The sequence below is a fragment of the Corylus avellana genome, chromosome 5 (assembly GCF_965113065.1).
Source record: "Corylus avellana chromosome 5, dhCorAvel1.hap1.2, whole genome shotgun sequence".
NCBI classification, from domain to species: Eukaryota; Viridiplantae; Streptophyta; class Magnoliopsida; order Fagales; family Betulaceae; genus Corylus; species Corylus avellana.
In genome coordinates this window covers 14,400,004-14,424,378 of record NC_142494.1, presented here as the reverse complement: position 1 = coordinate 14,424,378, position 24,375 = coordinate 14,400,004, and the positions used below count along the sequence as shown (strand labels likewise).

At 34.0% G+C, this 24,375-nt stretch overlaps 1 protein-coding gene across 1 annotated transcript; it reads right to left on the bottom strand.

Annotated features, from left to right (window-relative positions):
• Positions 1 to 248: 248 nt before the first annotated feature.
• Positions 249 to 23,685, bottom strand: LOC132180705 (Integrin-linked protein kinase family). Its single transcript, XM_059593613.2, has 12 exons — positions 23,257 to 23,685; positions 21,105 to 21,179; positions 15,449 to 15,544; positions 10,775 to 10,860; positions 10,517 to 10,637; positions 9,058 to 9,137; positions 7,558 to 7,620; positions 7,279 to 7,397; positions 6,428 to 6,513; positions 3,092 to 3,213; positions 2,652 to 2,763; positions 249 to 647 (listed from the first exon to the last, which is right to left on the bottom strand). The coding sequence occupies exons 1-12, from the start codon at positions 23,581 to 23,583 to the stop codon at positions 558 to 560; spliced, it is 1,377 nt and encodes a 458-aa protein (XP_059449596.2). The 5' UTR covers positions 23,584 to 23,685; the 3' UTR covers positions 249 to 557.
• Positions 23,686 to 24,375: the final 690 nt, after the last annotated feature.

Sequence of the window (24,375 nt, the reverse complement as noted above, 5' to 3'; positions counted from 1 at the left end):
ATCTCATATTTTTTTCATTCAGGATTTTAAATTGATTGAGTTACTTGTCATCATAAGGAAAGTGGGGCTCATCATGTCTCATTCTTGCTGAGATTTATATACTGCAATGACACAGCTCCACCCTACCATCCAATTGAAGTCTCTGTACCCAAGTTGAACAACCAAAATCATCTGAAGCACAAGTCTCGTTGGATGGATCTCAGAACTCCTAAACCTTGATTACCAATTGCCAACATAAAGGAACAGACTGCCAGTCAACTGTAAGTTCAGACAGATTCATAAGAACAATAAAAAGGTTAGGTTTCCTTAAATAACTCATCGGAAAGGAGGGATCCAACACATTGAAACTGTGAACCTGTCATACATCCATGTCTGCCAAATTGTAGTTCTTCATACGTAAGAACAAACCCAACATGTCAGAAAGACATGGTTTAACAAGTGAAATGAAACCAAGTCAAAACATTATATTTTTGCACTGCGGAAACCTGCCACAAAATGTTTCTTCACTTCAAGCTGATGAAGGACTGAAATTCTGCATGCATTTAGGCAATAATTACTCATCTGACTGTGGAGCGAGATGATCGGCTGCGTGAAGGATCTCTCTTCAACAGGGCCCCAAGGTTCTGGAAACATTTAAGAGGCCGAGCCTGAAGATAATACAAGAAATTGCAGAAGCTTAAGTATAAAAACCACCAAGACGACATGATCAAAACATATACACTGCACCAAGAAAATTATACAATCCAGGAAATTTAGACAAAGCAACTAAGCACTCCAGAAAAATGAAGATAAGACCAGCTTAAATTTCATCAAAATAAGGTTGGCACCCAGGTTTGCAAGCATACGTCTAGTCAACAGCACCATCACTGATTACCACTTTAAGAGCCTTACCACGTTTAAATTGTTACTTTATCAAAGACCATTCAAAGAGAGAAATGCCATCGGGTACTCTGGTGTGAAAAGGTGAAACAATAAAAGGATGGGAAAATAGTGTCAGCTTCTACCTTCTGTTGCCACTCCCTCTATCAACTTTGCCATTCTATTAACATAACCACTATTCTTTTTCTTGGTTTCAATCCTTCACAAACTCTCAATACACATGCCCAAAGAATTGACTACAGGCTAATTATTATCCCTGACAAAATCATCTATGTGTTTTCTTTTCTAATTCTTTTCCTCTACTTTGGAAATAACCACCCATAACTTAATCCACCTCAACTATAATATAACCAGTATTAACTTTGAAAAATGTTTCCCATGCTAGGAACTTTATTATTGATATGTGCCTAACCAAGAAGAATATGAACATATAAGAACAGATTCATTGACAATGTATTAATTAATATAGCTCTAACGCAACAACCCCACAATGAAAACTGGAAAAATAGAAAACGATCATTACCCAGGTGTTGTTTGTTAAACATCACATTCCCCCACACTATTCATCTCATTTTAAAAACAAAATCAACATCAAAACATTTTCATTTTTTATATCACATCATTCACTTTTTATATCACATCATCTATTTTTTACTACTATTTAAATAAAAAAATCACTACAAAACAAAATTTTTTCACTTTTCAATACAACTTTTTCACTTTTTTATACTAATTATTACACTCATTTTTTTCCTCACCAATCATGACATTGTAAAGGGCTTGTTGTTTACCAAACAAGGCTCCAGTGCTGATCCCACTTTAGTGGGATCATGGAGGGGTGGCCAGGATACAGTCCTACCCTTTAGCATTTTTACTTAAAATGACCACTCTCTAGACTTGAACCCAAGGACTTGGTGCTTTGTGGCTCAACACTTCTATCATTGCACTAGGCAAATGGCCCCTTAAAAAGCAAACTAGAAGGCAAAGAAAAGTCAACATAGGCTCAAGGTGTCGCCAATTGCAACAACGCTCTACAAAGCCTTTTCTTAAAAACACACAAAAAAAAAAAAAGAAGCAGTTCTTCAATATAGCTAGGTGCACTAAACATTTTGTTTCAGTTGACTAACTTCTGTTCAGCACAACTCAAATAATGCCTAATGGATGATCCTAAGCATTTTTAATTTAAGGAGTATCAGGAAATAAGCATGTAATTCAGTGATCTATTCAAAACTACAATATTGAAAAACCTTTTGATTGTTATTTTAAATGGAAATATCCAGAAGAAACAAAGAACTAAACTTTTCCAGGACAACAGACAAGCACATGTATTAACCAGAAGGTTGCAACAGCTTCAAATCATTCAGGTATACGGAAAGTGATCATGACTCTAGAACATACACGAGTTCTAGACAAGACATGACATAAAGCAAATCACTACTTTAGAGTATTGTCCTGTCCATCAATTTGCAAGCGAGTCATGACCAGCCAAATAGATGTTTTCTGTGATTCAGATTTTTTTTTTTTTTTCTTTTTTGTGTAATTCAGAAATTTGCCTCTTTTAGAAAACTCTACATATCCATGTCAACAGTGATACATGTTCCTACTTCTATGAGATCTTCAGATGGCCTAGTCCTTGTCACAAGAACATCACAGAATTTGAGGATAAGGAGCATTTAAATGATTTTTTTTTTTTTTTGGTCCACACTAATCTATTATGACAAATTTAAGATTCAGGCACACAGAAATGCAGAGAGACAGAAGACAGTTCACACCTTCCAGCTCCTTTGTTGAACAAGCTGGTTATGAATGACTTCCAATCTCTTAATTATATGCCCAAAAGTTGGTCTCTTGAATGGTTCCGCGCTCCAACACTCCTGAATTAACCTGTAGACAAATCATAAGACCATGCATCGTTAGAGGGATAGCATAAGGAGGAAATTAATTATTCATGATGAAATGATACCGAGAAAACATGGGTGCCTTGACCCTGGAATTGACGACTCACAATTAAAAAATAAATAAACAGGAAAAATGAAATACCCCTTTTAGGAGCATGTATCAGCGTCAACATTTGCATAAAGGATATTAGAAGATAAGGACAACAATGCTGCTTGAAAATTATCCTTGAAGACTTCTTAAGAAGTGCATGTTTCAAAATCCTATTATCCTGAGGAATTCATTCAGCTTAATCGAATGTAATTGAAGTACTTACTCTTTTAATCCATGCGCATACTGCTTGTCCAGAGCTCTAAATGGCGGGCGCTCATTTGTGGCATATAATTTAGGAACTTCATTTTCTGTCTTTGTAGAAAATGGTGGGCACCCTTCAATCATCTAGAGTAGCAGCATATGACAAATATATATATTACTTGCAATCCCAAACTCTGTACAAATCGAAATGCCCCAGATGGATTATGCTTAGTGTGCATTACATCACATTGTCCACTAAAATAGCAATCTTGTGTACAATAAACGAAACAAATTAAGGAAATATAAACCAAAAAAAAAAAAAAAAAGATCCACCATAGGTAGATAAATGGAAAACTGTCCTAATCCTATTACTTAAAGAATTTGCCATCCCTAGATAACTGTATTCCACTTTTCCATATCACGTCTGTTTCCATACTACATAAATGCTGACCCACCAATTATAACCTTTAGCTTGATATGTGTTGATTAATTATTAAAAATAAATAAACCTTTCTACTTTTGGGGTTCCGCAGCCCAAGGCCCATTGCCACTACTATAACATCCGAATCAAAAGCTAGATCAGTGTGCATGTACATGCACAACAAAACAAGCAGATTACAGTGTATTTAACAATATGACTCGGCATGTGGCTGTAGGCATAAACACATATGAAGCTCAGTATTTGTAGCTCTAGTTTGAACTAACAGCGTGTTTGACATGCCAAATCAAAATATAGTAGAAATATGTATTATTAGGCATCAGTATTTCTAAGAACAATATAATTATTCAGATTGTATATTTGTATTCATATATAATTATATTTTATATATAATCATATTTTTATGATTTTCTAATTTAGTAAATCGAATGGTATTTAAATATAAGCTTATAAAATGTTTGTGTAATTAAGTATAGATAAATTTATATATTCTACTATAATATAAAATACTAATTATTTACAGTTTACATTTTTTTTTTAGTCTCATTTCCATTTCTATTGTCATTTTATTCACATTTTATTCATACTAGGGATTCTTCATTATAATTTAATTTCAAAATTTAAACGCATCCCATCTTACTTTTCATTATAAGTTAAAATAGGCATGTGAAAAAATCTATCGCATTTTTTAATGAAAATACATACTAAAGGTTATACACCAGTACATTACTAAACGTGTATTTTTTTTTTAAGTATACCAAACATGTACTTAATGAAAAGTATAAAAAAAAAAATATATATATATATATATATATATAATAAAAAAATTTTAAAAAAAAAAACTAGCAAGAAGAATACTTGAATTCTGATGATCAAAATATTAATAGAAAATTAGTATGAAATTCTGCTATTGTTGATGACTCGTATACTTCTGAACATTCGAAGAAGAAAAAAAAAAGGAAGAAAAAAAAATACACATCGAAAAAGAAACAAAATATTTTTTTATGGATATAATACAAAATTTTTTACTCATGTAATCAAATAAAGCTTCTCACATCAAATTCAATGTTTAATTATCTATTTCATGTTTCCAAAAAACGAAAACCTTTTTTTTTTTTTTTTTTTGTGCACAGTAATCAAATAATTTCTTGTGCCTGGAAATTTGAGTATAACACAAACGAAAAAAATAAAATCTCATAAAACATTCAAATGAATTACAACATATTTGTAAAAATATAAAAATATTTGTTCTCATGTGAGTAGTTTAAAATGAAAATAATAGCAAGAAGAAAACATGTGGATTTTGATGATCAAAGCATTAGTTTTTAATATCATTGGTCTGATATTTCAATGAAAATTAAAATTAAAATTAGTTTTTAATATCTATTATATTTCAATGAAAATTAAAATTCATATAATTCTAAACATTCTAAAAAAATACAAAGCAACCTAAACAAAATATTTTTTTATGAATACAAAATAAAACAAAATCTTTCACTAAACCTTTAATGCAATCAAATCAATCCTCAAATAAGGTGCAATGCTTAATATTTCTTTGGTGTTTCGAAAGTATTTATGTTCGATTTATGCTTATTAATCAAATAAATGTTTGTCTTGTTTTGCTTTCAAAAGCATAAAAACACTTTAAAAAATGGTCAAAAATCGACTAAATCACGTAAACAAAACAAAAAATCAAGTAAAACATAAGAGCCTTTATTTTGCTTTAAGTCATATACATTTAAAACATGTTTAAATCTTTGTTCGTATAAGTATATATGATTTGAAATGAAAAGTATAAAAAATAAAAAAGCAAGAAGAATACATGAATTATAATATAAAAAATTAATAGGAATATTTAATATTTTTGATGTGATATCCATTGAAAAAAACATATCAGCACTTTGGTAATCCGTTTCCAATTTCCTAGCACCAAAGCCTATATATTGTTAAAAATATTAAAAAAAAAAAAAATCCTATATTTGGTTTTATATATATATCAAGAGCTATATATACTACGATTTTAAAAAAATAGCAAGAAGAATACATGGATTATAATATAGAAAATTAGCATGAATATTTAATACTTTTAGTGTGGCATCTATAATATTTCAATACAAATCAAACGCATATAATTTTGAACATTTGAAAAAAAGTACAGAGAAATAAAAATTTGTTCCTATAGAAATACATGGTTTAACATGAAAAGTATAAAAAAATAAAAAATAAAAAAAAAACCACCGGCCATACTTTGAAAAAGCATTTTAAGTTTTTTTTTTTGTTTTTTTTTTTATCACTTATATGGCCGATTATGAGTAGTTAATTAATGTAGTATGTTTTTAAATTCAAAATATTGTTTTTATATAGTTTTTGGAAAATAATAAATTCTAAGAAAATAATATCGTACATTAAATGTTTGAACTTAATGAAATCACATATAAGGAAAATTATTGAAATATAATTAAATGCTCTTAATTAAGCTAATTTAATGACCGGTTCACTCTTAAAAAACCAGTTAAAAAATTATGTATTAAAAAACCGGTTTAGCCTTTAAAAAAAATGGGTTCACGCCACATGTCCCAATTCTAGACTACCTCTAAAAAGTGATTCGGCTTTTATATATATATGATTGATTCCTAACATTTATAAGTGGGTTAAACGAATTTTACAAAGCGAAGACTTGCAATGAACTAATCTGGAAGCGGCCTAGTAACATTGAAAGTTGGTAGAATTTATTCCAAACTTTGGTTAATTGAATTGATTTGTAACATTTTCAGATAAATGATATATAGTATGCATACAGAAAAAATAAAATAGAAAGAAAAGAGTTCCTCAAGTACTGACACATTTTCATTCAAATTATTAGCACCATCAACATGTATGTTGTCCAGAGGGAAGAGGAGATCAAAAGAGAAATTTTACCTCTTGCAAGATCAAAGCAAATGAAAACACATCCACTTTTGTATCATATTCTTCATTTCTATAAACCTCTGGAGCCACATATCGCCCTGTTCATAGGAGATTGATTACTTCAGCAATAACAGGTATATGTGTGAATGTAGGCTACAGCAAATAGTTAAGATACAACATAATGTATAGCATATACCACAAGAGACCTATGTCTTAAAGTGCTTACCATTAGCATAAAGGAACGTTTCAGATTTTAAAGCATCAATCAAAATGAATTTGCATATTGCAAGGGCCTGTTTGGGAATTTTGTGTGTTTAGGGTCCATTTTGCAAAAACTGATGGTGTAAGCTTACTCTCTTCTGCAGGTAACGCAAAGTTCTGCACAATGACAAGAGTGCACATCCTACATTTTACAGAGGGGAATCTCTGCTGGAAAATAGGATCACTGCTTAGGTAGCCCACCAAAAGATGGAAGGTGGGTATTTTCAATAGGACCAAGACTATCCATTGATTTACTTAGTCTACTGAACAGGACCTTTAAACAGGCCTCTCATAATCCGTGTTGGGTTCAGGACATGAAGGATGAGTACACTGTTCTCCTTCACAAACCATACTTGGACCTTAGTGCCCTATCATTCTTCACAAGCTCAGTCCACTACTCAACTCAGGTTGGAAGGTGCTCGTGTTACCAACTGGACCCAGCCTTTCTCATTTAAGGCCAAATTCAAATGAGGGACTATAATTTCCTACACAGATAATTATAGTCGGCAAAATACAGAGGAAGACTCAAAAATTATAGTCCTCCTTTGTATGTCGGCAACAAAGGAGGACTCAAAAATTCAGAGGAAGAGCAAAATACATACAAGACGTATCTTGGCTAGTCACAGGTCTGTCTTCTCTAACTGTATTTGCAACTTTCAGCAGCTTGCTGACCCCAAAATCTGCAACTTTCAGATGGCCAGAATCATCCCGCAGTATGTTTCTGTTATCTTACTCATGAACAACCACAAAACTTTCAATTGTTTCAACTACTCAGCTGTTAATAATGCGTATTTTCACACCAAAAGTATAGTAAAAGAAAAACATGCAAAGTTATCAAGAAATCAGGTTAACCGGGGACGCAAGAGAGAGAGAGAGCTTACGAAGGCTCAAGATCTCGGTGAATTATTGCTTCAGGTTTATGCTCATGCAAATAATTCATTCCCCTGTAAGAATGTAGTGTATCAGGATTTTGCGTGAAGATATAAGAAAACATCCAATATGTCAACTATATTACCAGATAGTGCCCATCAAAATTCCAACATTTTTATCCTAAAATTCAAACCATATCAATACAGGGAATAACAAAGAATGTAATATTTACTTATCAGCAGAAAGACCAATGACAATTTCAATAGCTGAAATGTAAATATCAAGGCCAACAAAGTTGGTCTTCAAGTACATTTCAGGTTTCAGCCAATGCCAAGAGGCAATACAATACTTCTCATCTGGTTTGTCAGTTCAAGTATCTTTTTTCTTTTTCTCTGACCAAATACAAAGGAAAAGAAAACGAGACAACAGAGAAACATGGGAAGAGCAAGGGGTGTAGGGTAACTGATCAGGGAGAGGATGGGTGGGTGGAAGGGACAAAGTGGGAATGCCTCCAATGATAAGTCTAGAAGCAAAATCTAGCTAAAATATGTGCAACGAAGTTGGCACTGTGATGGATCTTGCAGACCAAGTTGTTAGTTCAAGAAACTAGTGTGCTAATTGAATGATCATACCTTACATTCTACCTTTTCACTCTTTGATCTTCCAAAAGTTCCATTTCGATAAAGAATTATGAGTCGCTTATTACTAGCTATAGTTCAACCTGCTTTTCTCTTTCTTCTATTGTTTTAGAAAACTTTTCCATTGTATAAAATACTACATTTTATTCTCTAATGCATGATTCCTACCACTTGTTGTATGGATTACTTAATTACTTCTGTGTTTTTAATTTATGCTAAATAGGGCAATCCTACAGCAAATAAAATCACATAATTTGATTTCAAGGCTAGGGAAACCTCCTTGTTTACAAGATCTGTAAAGCTGTTCAACAAAAAACTTATATATCACATGATATCTATTTTTCGAATAAAATACTTGTAATATCCAAATCAGGTGATAACTATGTTCACTTGTAGTAAGAAATTAATTCAAATTGTTATTTTGTACTAATAAATGTTATGAAATGAACTTCTCAATAAAAAAAATGTTGTGAAAACAAGAGGAAGATGGTCGTTTACCTATAGCTTCATGTTTTTTCTGATTACTAAGTTAGACAGGCACCGGCGGGTCTTAACCAGGACCATACCCTTAATCCCCTTCTTATAGAAGGAGGAGATGGCAGTTGAGCTATAACTCATTAGAAATATCTTTATGTTGTATTCATGAATACAATAATAGAGATTTATTTGGAAAAACCTTTTTTTTTATATGGTGATAGTGGGCAGTTCTTAATTAATTACCACTTGGATTTATTTTTTATTTTTGTGCAGAACATTAGATTCAATGTCAATATCAGACATCATGAATCTTCCCAATGTCTTTTGGCGAGTAAAATGTCCCAATGTCAACAAAGAAGATATGCAACAATTTAGCATGCAAACCACCTGACTGACCTAGCAATATCAAGTGCAAACTTCACAGCTGCTATTGGCTTTAAGACACCTTTTCGTTTCAAGTAGGCACACAAATCTCCCTACAAATCATAAATAATTCAACAAAAAGCATGAACATCATTTCTATTTGCAAAAATGTTCCGGTGTAAGGTGATTAAAATATATTTAAAAAAAAAAAAAAAAATTTAGAGATGCATATAAGATGAGTATCACACCATCAGCCAGGCGCCTTCTGTATGAGAAATTAATACCATTGTCTCCCTCCCTGCTCCTCCCGCCCCGCGCGGGGTCTTTCCTTCCCTTTTTAGTTTCCCAATAGTCTCTAGGTGCATCAATCACTCTCTCTCTCTCTCTCTCTCATCTAAGTTAAAATCAGTTACCAAAAGAAAATCTAATCTATCTAGTTAACTAGCTGACATCGCAAGAATGACATCTTGACACTTATATTTAGTCACAGAAGATAACTCCAACTACATGTACATGTATAATTCACAACATTTCTACACGCGCGCACACACACACACACACACACACACACACACACACACATATATATATATATATATATATATATATGATTTTAGTTCACTGAATATACCCCTGAAACAAATTGATAGAGACAATAACACATCCTACATGTCATAATTATTAAGGCGAACATAAAGTGAAACTCTGAGCATTTACTTACGCTTCCGTAAATTTGAAACATGAAAAAAAGGGATAACTTCACCTTACAGGTAATGAGTTGTGCCAGCGGCCACTAGAAATACTGAAACAAGCAATAGCCATTGTTGTGTTGTGAAGTAGTTCTTCATCAGTACGTTAACTTGGAAATTTCTCTAGAGCAAAATGAAAATTTCATACCAATCTCCATATTTCATTATGATGTTGTCCATTGTATCAATGTTTCTTTTATTTTCTGTTTCTTTTGATAAAACCGTCAATATCAATCAGTGTTACATACTCTTTGCTTCACTTTGAAATACTGGTGCAACAAAAATTTGACAGGGATGAGGGTTTGGGCAACTGCCCACCAGACAGTTCATAATGGTGGATAATTTTTGAAGAACAGATAAATCTGGCACTTGGACATCTACTCTACCGGACACCCAGATCCATAGACTAATAATTCCGACCTAAGGTTGCAGCAATATAAACAGTAAAATCTTATGTTACTCCAACCCCCCTCCAAAAAAATAAATAAATAAATCACATCTAGTAGTGTAGGCAGTAAATCTCCAAATCAACTTTCCCTCATTAGTTTACCAAACAATAGAGCAGTCTCCCCTAAAGTAGCATTATGAATAGATGTTGACACTAGTATACAGCTAAAAAATCAAAATAGCAAGATCACAAAACGATAAAATAATTAGGACTTAGGAACAAATAATCAGAAAATGCCAGTAATTCGGCAGCTAAACTTTCCCATTGCTTCTGGCGAGACAAAAAGGGAAAAAACCTTGGGCAAATATTCTGTGACAATCATCATTGGACTGCTTTGGGTTACGGCACCCAAAAATTGCACAACATTCGGATGGCGTATTTTCTGAAGTAATGCTAGCTCATCCCTAAATGCCTTCCTGAGATGCAATAAAGTCAACACCCAGTTATTAGAAAAGAATGAAGAATACTAGCTCTTATACCCAATATTGGAAGTAAATGGTAAATGGAACAATAAAGGAGTAACAAATTCACTGATAGAATAGGACCAACCCACACTTTATCCTCATCAGTGAAGACTTCCTCCCCAAGCGTTTTAACAGCAACTTGAATCCCACGCCATGATGCAATGCAAAAGGTTCCCTATCATATTTTTCACATGGAAAATATGCAACAGAAAGGTAGATGTAACAACAATACAGTCAGTACACACTGTCATACCAGATCCTTGATCAGTATTAATTTTTGATAAATATGATTTCACATTGAGATGTCAAGTGACATTTAGAAGCTTTACCATTAATCTTAACCAAAAGATTTATAAAAGGTCTCAACACACGACTATCAACTAACATAAAAATGATATCAATAGTATTTCATCCCATGCAGGTAGTTCAATGATATTTGCACGTGTGCCAATGTGAATAACATGAATATGCAATACTTTCAAAGAGTCTAAGCAATGTAAGAATATTTTTTTATATAAGTAATCAGCAAATATTATTAAAAGTGAAGGTGCCCCAAGTACATAGAAAGTATACAAAAGGAACACCTAGCTAGGAGGAGCAAAATGAAAAAGGAAATCACTATAACTAATCGTCAAATGAGACACATAAATCATCATTTTTATAAGATTTGCTTAAATCATTATGCTACCAACAAATTTCTCCAGTTTGTCAACATTAGCTGGTGAAACACGCTTCCGCCAGCTCTAGCGGAGGAGAGAAAAGAGGGATTAAAATCAACTTACTTTTTTAAAAAGCCAACTCCTATAAAACCTAAGCTAGCAAATATGCTCCTGCATCGTACAGTCTTTATGCTTTTTCTATTTATTTTTCCTTTCTTCTTTATTCTTGAAATAAAGCTTACCCAAGCCTTCAACAAACCAGAGAGTTCTCCAGAATAAAACCTATAAAATCCTTCAATTCCTTTCCCACATTCCTGTTCTACTAAACGTCAACCATCCCTATACCTATTTCAAAACTAAGCCATAGCCAACAAATCCTAACTTAGTGCTCAAACCAAAAGATCCTGCTTCAAAGTGGGTAATAGAACAATCTTTCTTATGTCAGTTCAGCAGTGTCTATGGGAAAGCAAGCATCGGCCTCACATCAATTTAGGGACACCTAATGTAAGACCTGAGAAAATAATTAAGTTTATTACTAGTAACCTCAATGTAATTTGAATTAATTAGTAGAATAAATAATGCATGGAATAATTTAGAATAATAAATATAATAATAATAATAATGACTTTATCATAATTGAGATATATATGAGATTGATTAATAATAATAATATTTATGAGATGATAATATAATAGCAATATTATTTAACGATGATATATTTATGTAATGTAAGTTTTAAGTGATAAAGAGATTAACTAATAATAATGTTAGTATGACAATTGATCAATAAATAAAATAGGTTAATGGTACTAGAATAATAAAGTGTGATAATAAGTCCTAGTGTGGTAAATGATTATATGTATGGGTAAATTGTAGTTGAAATAAAGGGTAAGGGTGAAATATGAAATTAAGAAAGATGAATTAAATGTAGTGGGGCTAAATCTTGCAATTCTAAATAGATGGAGCTTTAAAATAGAAAGAGCATCTTATCCCATGCCACGTGTCAGGCTGTCATTGGCCATTGGAGATATCTTATCTCCTTAGTTTAAAAAAAAAAAAAAAATGCAAAAGGGCAAAGCCTTTTGGTGGTTCCACGTGCAGCCCCCTCCCCCCCATTCTCTCGTTCTTTCTTTTCTCCCTCACCTCATCTCACGCACAGCCCATTTCTTCTCCTTTGTCTCACTCTTTCTTCTCCCACACACACATACACATGGCCTAGTGAGAGAGAGAGAACGAACCTGAGTGAGAGAGAGAGTGAGAGAGCTGCTGCCGTGTAAGAAGAAAAGAGAAAGAAAAAAAAATCTTGGAGGCGATTTCGGCCATAGAAGCTTGTAGGGTAAGGGCTAAAGCTTTCCTTTGTGATTTCATCTTACCCATTGATATAGAAAATGAAAATTACATGAATCATTAGGGATTTCTTTAGGTCCGAAAATTATGGTAATTTTAATATGCCTAATTCCTAAAATTAGCTTGGAGCTTTTATATGTAGTAGATTGCTATGCATTATACACGTTCCGGGTTATTGAATTAATGGGTTGAAACTCTAATTTTACCTATTGGTAAAGTATGGACATAAACCCTAATTTTATAGTTTGAATTAAATTTGGGGCTTTTGGTATAGGAACACTAGGAATGCTATTTAAATCGGTTAATTACATTTAAAGTACTAATTAATCCTAGGTTTTCATGGGTTCCATGGAAATTGATTCTATGGGTTTCCTTGTAGTGAGAGATGCTTGTGGGATCCAAGTATCTTGGTAAAGTTTGAGTTGTTAAAGCCTAGAATAGAGCTTAATTATGTGTTTATTATGTAAATGCTTAGGTGCATCGCGGTTGAGTCAAGAGTTCACCGGAGAATACTCAACTGAACAAGGTAAGTATTTTACTTACTGGGCAAAAGATACTATGTTTCAAGATTTAAAATATGTTTTATAATACTTTGTTAATTTAATGATGTTTCATGAAATATTGATAAAAGTTTTATATGAGCATTTTATGGCATGAGCATGAACATGAATGATATGAGGAAATGATGTTATATATGCATGGTGGATGGTGGATGTTATGAGGAGATGATGTTCTATATATATGTATGGTGGAGGCTATGAGGAGATGATGTTATATGTATATGCATGGTGAATGTCATGAAGAGATGAGTTATATTATGTATATAAGTATGGTGGATGATACGAAGGAGATGATGTTATATATGTATATGTATGGATGATTTGAGGAGATGATGTTGCATGAACATGCAATAGCATATGATTTTATGATAATGATGACTGGTTTTATATGAGCTCTTACCAGGTGTATCAGTATGCCTATGTGCAAGAGATGCAACTGCACATAAAGTATATTAATATGAATGGTTGCATATAATGATTTTTATACTAGGCGTATCCATATGCCTATGCACAGGAGATGCAACTACGCATAATGTATATTTATATAAATAGTAGCATAAGATGATATATGATTACTTTCAATATGTTTTATTGATTGGCTATGCTTATGCATTTGTATTCACCCAAAATAGTGAATACACGTCTATAGGTGTAACTAAGCTATATAATTTGTAAGTATGTATAAAGTTAAATGGGTAAGTATGCGCATGTTCTAAGAGCGGAAAATTGGGCTTATGTATACTCTCACAGCTGATTTAGTATGTTTTCAAATGATGGTTATTTTAGAAAGCCTAGTAAGTTATATACTATTGAGCGTCTCTATTTCATGGAGACGGCAGGCTCATAAATCAGCCTGCATCATGGGTGGTGGTTATTCCCGTTATGCAGATGATGTTGTTAATGTTGATGCAGGTGCAGGAATTCTTGATGATGACCCAATGGCTATGTATCTGGGTTACTACGATGTCTGAGGCATAGATGCATCAGATGTTATTTTGTTGGACTAGATAATAGTCCCCTTTTGTAGAGCATTCATGTATATGCTTAGACATTGTTATTTTATATATGGTTCGTGTCGCATGTGACACTTTTGTATAACTATTCTTTTATATGTAAATCATCATTCACATAGATGTATTATCAGCTCTAACATGTTATGTATGTATAATGTCATTTATAGTGGCAAAGATATAAACTCTGATTAATCATGGATGATACATATAGCTCTGTGAGACTTATTATATTGTCAATCAGGTTAATGCACAGGTTCATGGTATATTGCGGTATCGCTATGCCCCTGTGACAATCCGCTTTGTTGTGGGTTATTGGTTTTAAAAAAAAAAAAAAAAAAAAATTAGTCATGTTTTTATCAAGCGGGTCGTCACACCCAAGTGTTGAATCATATGTTGCTGGGAAGGATAGCCAAAGTCGGTACAAGTTTTTCCTCTCATTCTTTCACAATTTGATCCTGACTCACATGTAGGACATCTGCTGTAACGGCGGAAAACTTGGTGCAGAATACCAAAGTGGTGTAAGGTCTATAATAGTTTTGGTGATAAAGGAAGCAGACTTCCTCAAGTCAAAAAATCAGCAATTTAAGTCACACATATGGAGAGGTTAACAAATCAACTTGCTAGTTTAATGTTAGAATCGTCATCATAAATATTATACCAAAAAAACGCCCAAAAAAGTGAAACTATTAATTCCATAATATTCTCTCTAAATTTCCATGAAAACACATTTAATTAGCTAACACAAAATCATAATCTTTCAGAACTAACAAATCCCTCATACTTAACACTTCTAGATGATTCAAGCACCTAGTTTTTAGTTTTACATACTAATTATTCTCAAATATCACACCAATTTTTTCCTTGAATGAGTTTCGTAACAGTCATACTCCTCTTTAAATAGAGATTTAAGAAAGCATTTGCTTGATATTTTAAAACAGAAAATAAAAAATTAAAACCAAAAGTCACTACAAAAAATGTCAGCGAAGCACATAAGATTGCTAAGTGTTCTAAGAATTAACGAAATTATTATCCACCAATATGTTATACTATTCAAGGAACAACTATCACGGTAATGAAAATGGGAAGAGAAAAGGAAACAAAATGAACAGGTTCCAAGCATTATATCAAGACGTCAATCGAGACAAGAATATTAATAACCACAAAAGGAGAGCTTAACAAGTTACCTTTGTTATGTCAACACTGTTAGAAAAATCAAGCTCACTAGGATCAATCTCATACTCTGGGACTTCACGAGCATTTTGGACATGCATGGGAGCCACCTAAAATGACAGATTCAAAGAGACTACACACATAAGCATATAAAAGTGAATGTACACAGAATGATAAAGAAACAAACACAGCAAAGTATGTGCTGTTTGTTTCTACTATTGGAGGGCGAAAAGTGATTTTTCCCTCTAAAAGCAGCCAGCTAGGTAATTGGTAGTAGGGAAAAAAAAGATGTATGTAAAAAAATTTACAAAAAGCACTGAATACAAAAGTGTGGAGATGCTGTGTGAGTCCGCACTTTTTTTTTTTTTTAACGTAGGAGAACTTTACTTAAATTAATTATACGTCGCAAACACATACTGTACAACAATCCTCACCGTTAATCAAACTCCTACGAGTAACTGACCTCACCCGCCAGAACCAGTTACCAAGTAACCCCGGAGCTTTCACTCCTGACGGGCTAAGCAATTTATCCTCATGCCCAAGAGTTGAGTCCGCACATTTGATGGGTATTTTCACTCATGTGGGAAGCGAAAATGGTTTAAATAATTTTGTTGGACTGAACAAAATGCCCCCCATAATTTAGACCTAATTCCACCCATGCCCACATAAAAAAACACTGATCCCTTCATCTCATCTGTCCAACCCATATGAATGCTCTTAGCATCCAAGCATCCATGTTTCTTTGAGTACACCAAGTACATACTTTCGTTGAGAGACAAATATCCCATGTCTCAATCTAGCTACCTTGATGCCAAGAAAATATTTTAGACTTTCCAAGGCTTTGATTTCAAACTCATCAGCAAGATATTTCCTTAACTTTTGTATTTCTTTATCATTATTCCTGCTCAGTATTATATCATCTACATAAAAAATTAAAGTGGTTACCTTCCCTTGCAAAGACTATTTGATGAACAATGTGTGATCCGCCAAGCTTTGCTTGTAGTTACTATTATGAATGGCCCGAGCAAATCTTTTGAACCATACCTTAGGAGATTGCTTTAACCCATGCAATGCCTTTTTACAGTTTACACACTTTACCATTAACCAAAGAATCTTAATGTCCAGGAGGAATGTCTATGTATACCTCTTCCTCTAAGTCTCCATGAAGAAACGCGGTTTTAGATCAAACTACTTACGTGATTTGCAACCAACGAAAGTAAGACCCTAATAGAGTTCATCTGCGCCATCGGAGCAAATGTCTCCTCATAGTCTATCCATAAGTCTACGTGAAGCCTTTCGCAACCAATCTAGCCTTATATCTCTCGACCGAACCATCAGCTTTATGTTTCACTGAAAATACCCATTTGCATCCTACTACCTTCTTTCCTTCAAGTAATTCAACTAGGTCTCATGTTTTATTTTTATAAAAAGATTTCATCTCTTCCTGCATTGTTTCCCTTCACTTTAGGTCCTAAAGTGCCTCCCAAACGCTTTGGGGAATAGACAAAAGATAGTTTGGAGAGAAATGTATGATAGGGTAGTGAAAGATTGTTATAAGAAACAAAACTAGATATGGTATATTGAGTACAAGATCTGATTCCTTTACGTTGGGCAATTGGATGTTCAATATCATTAACTGCATGTATTGATGTGTCTAAAGTGGGCATAGGATTACCTCAGTCAGGAGTTGAACTTTCGCTGAGAAGTTGAAGAATAGTCCAACTCTTTGGACGTATGGAATAAACTTGTAACCCCTCCACTGGTGGCTCAACTTGCTCACCAACACTTTGTTGCAGTTGCTGACTATTACATTTTGGAACATCCTGTTCTGGAAACGTGGATAATGTAGGTATGGAATCTGACTATTACATTTCTCTTATCCACATGTCTCTCCCTTTAGAGAAATCTTAGGAGGAGAAAATAGGGCTGAGACTCAAAAAAGGTGACATCCATAGAAAGAAAATACTTATGCGTAGGAGGATAACGACTATAACCCTTTTGAGTTGGCAAATACTCCAAGAATATACACTTAAGACCTCTAGGATCCAATTTACCATGGAAAGGAACTAGGAAGATCAACAAAGCAAACACAACCAAAAACCCGAGGAACAACAAATAATGATGAAGACAAGGATGGTGACAAAACATCAATAGGTGTCTCAAATATCAAGACACATGATGGCATTAGATTAATGAGATATGCCACAATAAGCCATGCATCACTAGTAGGATTTAGGAACATGCATGGAAATCATTAATGCCCAGGTTACCTTTAGGAGATCTCGATTCTTTTGCTCAGTAACCCCATTCTGTTGTGGGGTACGACCGTACGAGCATAAGTTGTTTGACGTATGATACCATGCTCACAAAGGTATGATTGGAAAACACTTGAACAATAATCGCCTCCATTATCATAACAGAGAATCTTAATGGTGGTATTGAATTGAGTGCAAATCATCTTATGAAATGTCTAAAACATGAGGAAACATCACTTTTACCTTTCAATAAAAACACCCAGAGCATGAAAAGACAACGGTGGTGTTTAGCTAGTTCGCAAGAATCACACTGAAACTAGGAAACACTATTTTGTGAAATATATATATATATATATATATATGATTTTGCAACAAAGTGAAAGAAGGATGCCCCAATCTGCGATGGAATCATGAGTCCATGCAATGTGGTAAGCATGTTTAAGCCAAACAAGTTGCTTGAGTTGCGAGTCTAGGAAGTAAAGACCATCTTTCAGGCTACCACTGCCAATCATCTAATTTGTGACTAGGTTCTGAAAGAAGCAGTAGCGAGAATAAAAAATTACTCGACAATTCAAATCATCTATAGTTCGAGCAACGGAGAGCAAATTATTTGCAAGGTTTGACACATGTAAAACAAAAGAAAGAGATGCAATTACAAGGATTGAACATTTTCCAGACACAAATGACAATCTATTTGAACTTTTTTCTTGCCTGAACAAAGGCGATATGAAGATAAAAGAGATGACAAACTACGTTAGATGCCCCTGAATCAATTATCCAAGGATCGTCAGGATTGTCTGCATTCCCAGTTTAAGTTACATTCAAAGATGTAGCTAATTTACCTGAATTTGCGAAGGAGGGGGATCATTAGCTGACAAAGAGTTTCTAGTTCTTCATTGCTAAGGGTCCCGCTGTCAGGAGTAGGAGAGGTTGGAGTAGGAGTTTGATCAATGGTTTAAGAATGGTTAGCCCGAGGCCGAGTAACACCACCAGAACAACCTCCTCTATCTTGAGTAGGGGCCGTAGGGCGACCATAAAGTCGCCAATAAGTCTCTCTAGTATGTCATGATTTATGACAGTGATCATAAAACAACTTATCCTTCCCATCCTATGCAGCATCGATTGCTTTCTTGCTATCATTCCTCTTAGAATACCCCTTGTCCAGCGTGATGACTTGCAGTAACCAAGGGTTGGACCGCTCCTGGGAAAAGGGGTGGAGCATGGCACCTCCACTCTCCTCATTTTGAACTTAGGCCAATGCTTCTCGAAGAGATGGAAGAGGCTCTTTTCCCAAAATCTAGACTCTAACTTGATCGTATTCAGAATTCACTCTTGCTAGCAATTCATAGATGCGACCTTCTTCAACCATTTTCTGAATTTTCGTAGCATCAGTTGCACATGCGGTCTGGATGTTTTGGTAGTGATTCAGTTCCTGCCACAATGCATGAAGCCGATGAAAATAGGTTGAGACAAACCACTCTCCTTGATTCGTTCCAAGAATCTGACGTTTCAATTCGTAGATCTACATTGCATTCCCCATTTTGGAGTAGGTTTGAGCCGTTGCATCCCAAATTTCTTTAGTCGTATTGAGAAACAAATATTTCTGACTAATCTGTGGTTGCATTGAGTGCAACAACCACGACATAATGGTAAAATTTTCGGCTCCCAATTTCTCCTAGGCAGGGTCATCTAATCTTGGTTCTTGAATTTTTCCATTCAAGTATCCCATTTACCCTTTACTTATATACAAAAGGGCAGAATATGACCAAGCAAGATAGTTGAGCCCGTCCAACTTGACGATTGTGATTTTAAGGATTGGATTTTCACTATGGAGGTCACCTGAATCTCTACCTCTTTCTTGTGAAAATTCTAAGGTCTAATTTATCTTCAACATTTTAAAATCAGACATCCAACAAAAATTGCCTCACTACAAAACTGAGCTCGGCAAAATACTTATACTAAACTACACAAAACATATCAGGTAGCCAAAAAAATGGAGCAACATATTTTCTTTTTTTTTCTTTTTTTTTTTTTTTTTTGGAAAATTCACTTTACCCCCTGAAGTTTCAGGGGTTTTTCAATTTAAACCCCAATGTTTAAAAATTGACAATGTACCTCCCTAATGTTTAAAAAATTTTCAATTCAGACCCCCTGTTACTAATTTCCGTCTAATTGGACGGAAATTTAAAAAAAAAAAAGAAAAAGAATTGAGGGTAACTATGTAATTCAAAGATTTCCGTTCAATTTAACGGAAATTAGTAACGGAAAGTCTGAATTGAAAATTTTTGAAACATTAGAGAGGTACATTGTCAATTTTTAAACATTGGGGTTCGAATTGAAAAGCCCCTGAAACTTCAGGGGATAAAGTGAATTTAACCCTTTTTTTTTCTTTTTTTCTTTTTTTTGCTTCCTCTAAACAACTTGTCATTTAGGGATAATCTATCATGTACCTCCATCTGAATGACTAGTCGTTTGTGTCTAAACTAAACGACATGTCGTTTTCTCCATGCTAATACTACACATTCTCGTCTTCTTACAAACGATTTCTTCAACCACTGTCGCACAGAGCCGCTAGAAAAACTCGCCGCCGCATCAAAACGTCACAATTTCTCTAGAGATGAACTCAGATTGGACCGTTGAAATCCCCCTTCATGCAACCTGTGCTGATCAAGAATGAGAAGTTTCAATCAGCATAGGTTCACCGGTGACGCTGGTGGCATAGACTCACTCGAAACGCTTCAAGCTTTCCTAAAGAATCTCGAACATTGGTCTTTTGTAGCCACCAGCACATATTGGACGTGAGTCTACCACATAGCCACGAAACCAACAAACAACCACAAGAAAAGAAAACCAATCACAACCGCTCTATTACCAAGTTGAAAGAGAAAGACGGAAGACTTGGAGAAAGAAGAAGGGGAATATTGTCTATTCTAACATATTACTTCATACACTTAACACGAGTTTAAATAAAAAAGCCTTACAGCCTATTATGGAAATGCACTTGTTGCATATTACAATAATAGGAATGAAATCAGGTGTAATCAAAACAAATAATAAACGCAGATCAAAAGTTTCCTTCTTCAACAGGAGATGGGATATTGAGATGGCTTGAGAGTGCAAGGGAAAGGAGCTTGAAGAAATAGCTGAGAGAATGTGGGTTGATCAATGTACCATCAGTGCAAGTTTACAAGATGATGAGATGATTGTCATGTGTGATAATAAGCCCCATCGGTTCAAGCACTACAAACCATTACTCAAGAGTTTAACATGCATATATATTGGTATGTAATTTTATTGTTATGGGAGATTTTACTCACGGCACGTTTCCTAACAACTATGCCAAATGGACCATAAGCATTATAAAAGTACACCAAGAACTAAGATTCACTCACAAAAGATGAGATGTAAGACATACCGGAGGCTTTGCACCATGTTTCTCCAAAAGTTTGATAACATCATGGTTTTTGTAATATACTGCATCAGCAAGAGGCTGTATGATAAACCAAGAATCATTAATATTTACATTTACATACCCAGTAAGAAGATCTGCAAGCTAAAAATGATGATGAGCTAAGTTTCTCAGCATGCATATCAGATATTTGAACCGTCTCAACTTAAGCAACGAACCTGCCCAACAAAACAAAGCAATCAATTTCTTCTAAATAGGGCCAAGGAAGTTATGTTATTTAAATTCAGGAGGAAAAAACAAAAAGACCTTCGCCATTTCTTAACTATTAGGATATGGAAGATATTTTTTCCACTTTCAATCAAGTGAACTTCTCTTTTTCCTGGGGCAATCAAGTGAACCAATATTACAAGAGAGAAGCTGCAATATTTAAATTTATAGCTTTTGGATTCTCTACCTCTTATCTTTTTTCATATGGAGTATAAGAGGGCATCCCATAAGAACAAGAAAAAAGGATATGAAAATTAAAAGAATAATATCATTCTCAGGTAGCATGGAACATAGAGATTTAACTTTATTTGTTATGATTTTCCTGTTTCAAAGACACTAAAAGAAGAATCCTTGAAAGTTGAAACCTTAGTCTAATATAACAGATCAAAGAATGGCACCTCGATAAGTTCATTGCTTGACTTTAGAAGAAGGATGATAAGTCAGTGCCAATAGATAAGCTAATAAGCTAATATTTTCTATTTGGAAAAACAGTGATGTAACATAATACATTTAGTATGGAGTACAAAGTTAAGATCAAATATGCATGTTAGAAGTAAAAGGTTAAGATTGAACCCAAAAAAAGAAAGAAAAAAGCCGAATACAGAAATTTTAAATCAACTTTAACCTTTCTCCGAAAGTGCACTATTATCTTCCTTTCTTATTGTAAGAGTAGAAAACCCTAGGTGGCAATTGCCTAATTGATCTGTAAGGGCTCAAGGTTTTAATTGGGGCTGAATCTTTAAATTCCAAAATCAATTAGAATTACCATCCTTTTCTTTGTTTAAGTAAAAACAATAAAATTTAAAAAATAATAATAATAATAATTAAAAAAAAAAAAAAAAAAAAAAAAAAAAAAAAAACCTTTTTTAACAAAATTCCTTTAAAAGCTCAAGAATTTACAAAGCTACAAAAACTAATAATAAGAACAAAGCCCATATGATAGAATAGATTGTTAAAATCACATACACATGAAATCAAAATTATTTTTATATTACACGCCCAATCGATCTTAAACCCAGGACCACACAATCGCCATCCCTATCTTATGGGAGGAGAAGGTGCCATATGAGCTAAAGCTCATTAGCAATAATTCAAGACATCAATCATTCTCATACTTCAACATAAACCCAAATCTAACATCTCTTCATCAATATTTGGAACTCATGTAAGAAGCAAGCAAAAACATTTTTATTCCTAAGGTTTGAACGTCTATGACTTCACCCTCCACCCCATTCTTCTAGAGAGAGGAAGTGTCATCCGATGCTCTTATTGGCAACAAAGCTAAGCTATTAATGCATCAGATTATCCTATACATACATGGATAATATAATTATTAATCTCAGCTGCATAAATTATGGAAGTTAAGACATGCTTGTCAAAATCAGAAATTAAAAACTATTGCAAAATATGAGTAAGAGCATGTTTGGAATTATGTTTGAGAAATAGAGCTATTAAGTAAAAAATATATATTTTTTTTTTAGCAAAAGCTTCAATTTTAAGTTTTTTTTTTCAAAAATACGTTTTTGCCATTTTATGGGTAAAAAAAATAAAATATCAAAACAGATCAGCTTTTGTTTGGCAAAACTGTTTAGGTACTAAAAGCACTTTTTAAGAGCATTTGCATTCGCAGTGAACTCTTTATATTTAGCCTTTCTCTAAAAATTTAACAAAACTCATAAAGTTATAAAATAATAATATTTAACTAAAGTAGATAAAGTTTAGAAAATTTGATGTTTGAATCCTTTTAAAAATAACTACCTAAATTTGATAATGTAAAAAATTTAGCTTTTATTAGAGAAGTTCATTGTGGATGCTCTCCTTTTTAATGCAATCCCAATCCCAAGTAGGCTTGTTTGGATAACAATGTTTGAAAAAGTGTTCACAAAATTACCGTGCTGCCCCAGCGGTCCTTGCGGTTGACCTCGGCGCCGCGCTCAAGCAACAACCGGACGACATCGGTGTGGCCCTGGCACACGGCGACATGCAAGGCGGTGCGGTCATCGCTGTCTCGGAAATTGACGTTGGTCCCCGAGTCCAACAGCTCCTTAATCCCCCCCAGATTGCCCTCGTTGGCCAGGTACATCAGCCGAACCGTCGGTTCGATCGCCTCCGAGCCGTCCTCCTCGTCATTGGCAACAGTCACAGAGTCGTCACGGTCCGGTGCCAGCGAGGACTGCTTGCCCAGCGTGAATCTAGCTTGTGGCTTAGTGGAGTCCATGAACAATAGTCATAAACAAAATAGATGAACCAAGTTTGGCACTCCTTTCTTTCTTTTAGCGATTTTGCTTTTTTGGGGGAAACAAGAAGGAAATGACTAGGAATAAGGAATTTGTATTCATTCCTTTAATTAAGCTTATCATAGAATAATGTTAACTAACAGTTTTACCTTCAATCTTTTAAAATTATTATTAAATCAAAATTTAAAAATAATTTATCTAAAATTTAAAAATTATATCAACTTTAAATAAATTTACAACTAATACTTAACATTACTCATACTTAAATTGACAATTTTGTATGTGTCGGACTCCAATTATGTCAAAACATTTTAGGACCATACAAAACAACCAATGTCTTTCTTTTACCATTTTCCCATGACTATATAAGCGTACGTCAAGTCAACCGTGCTGTGGTTTTCTTTTCGTTCGTATATTGGGACCGGCTCACATTCCACGACCCTTTGACGACGGTCTTCTTTATTTGGCACCGTCTGGCAAGTTTTTATTTTTTCCTCTTTTAATGTTATTCACGCTTTTTTATACCAACCTTTTTTTTTATTATTTTTTCTTTTACAGCAATCCATGTCCTACAATAACAAAAAGAAAATGGTAAAAAAGAGTTTGGAAAAATGATTTCCTTTGTCAAACCCACAAATTTTACTGTTGACTTGTCAAAATGATTATGCAGTTCTCAAAACAATTTTCCATTGGTTAGAACCTTATTCCATTAAGAGCATTATGTCGCCGCCTAATTGGCCTAGCCAATGAGGCGACCATGGTATAATTTGATA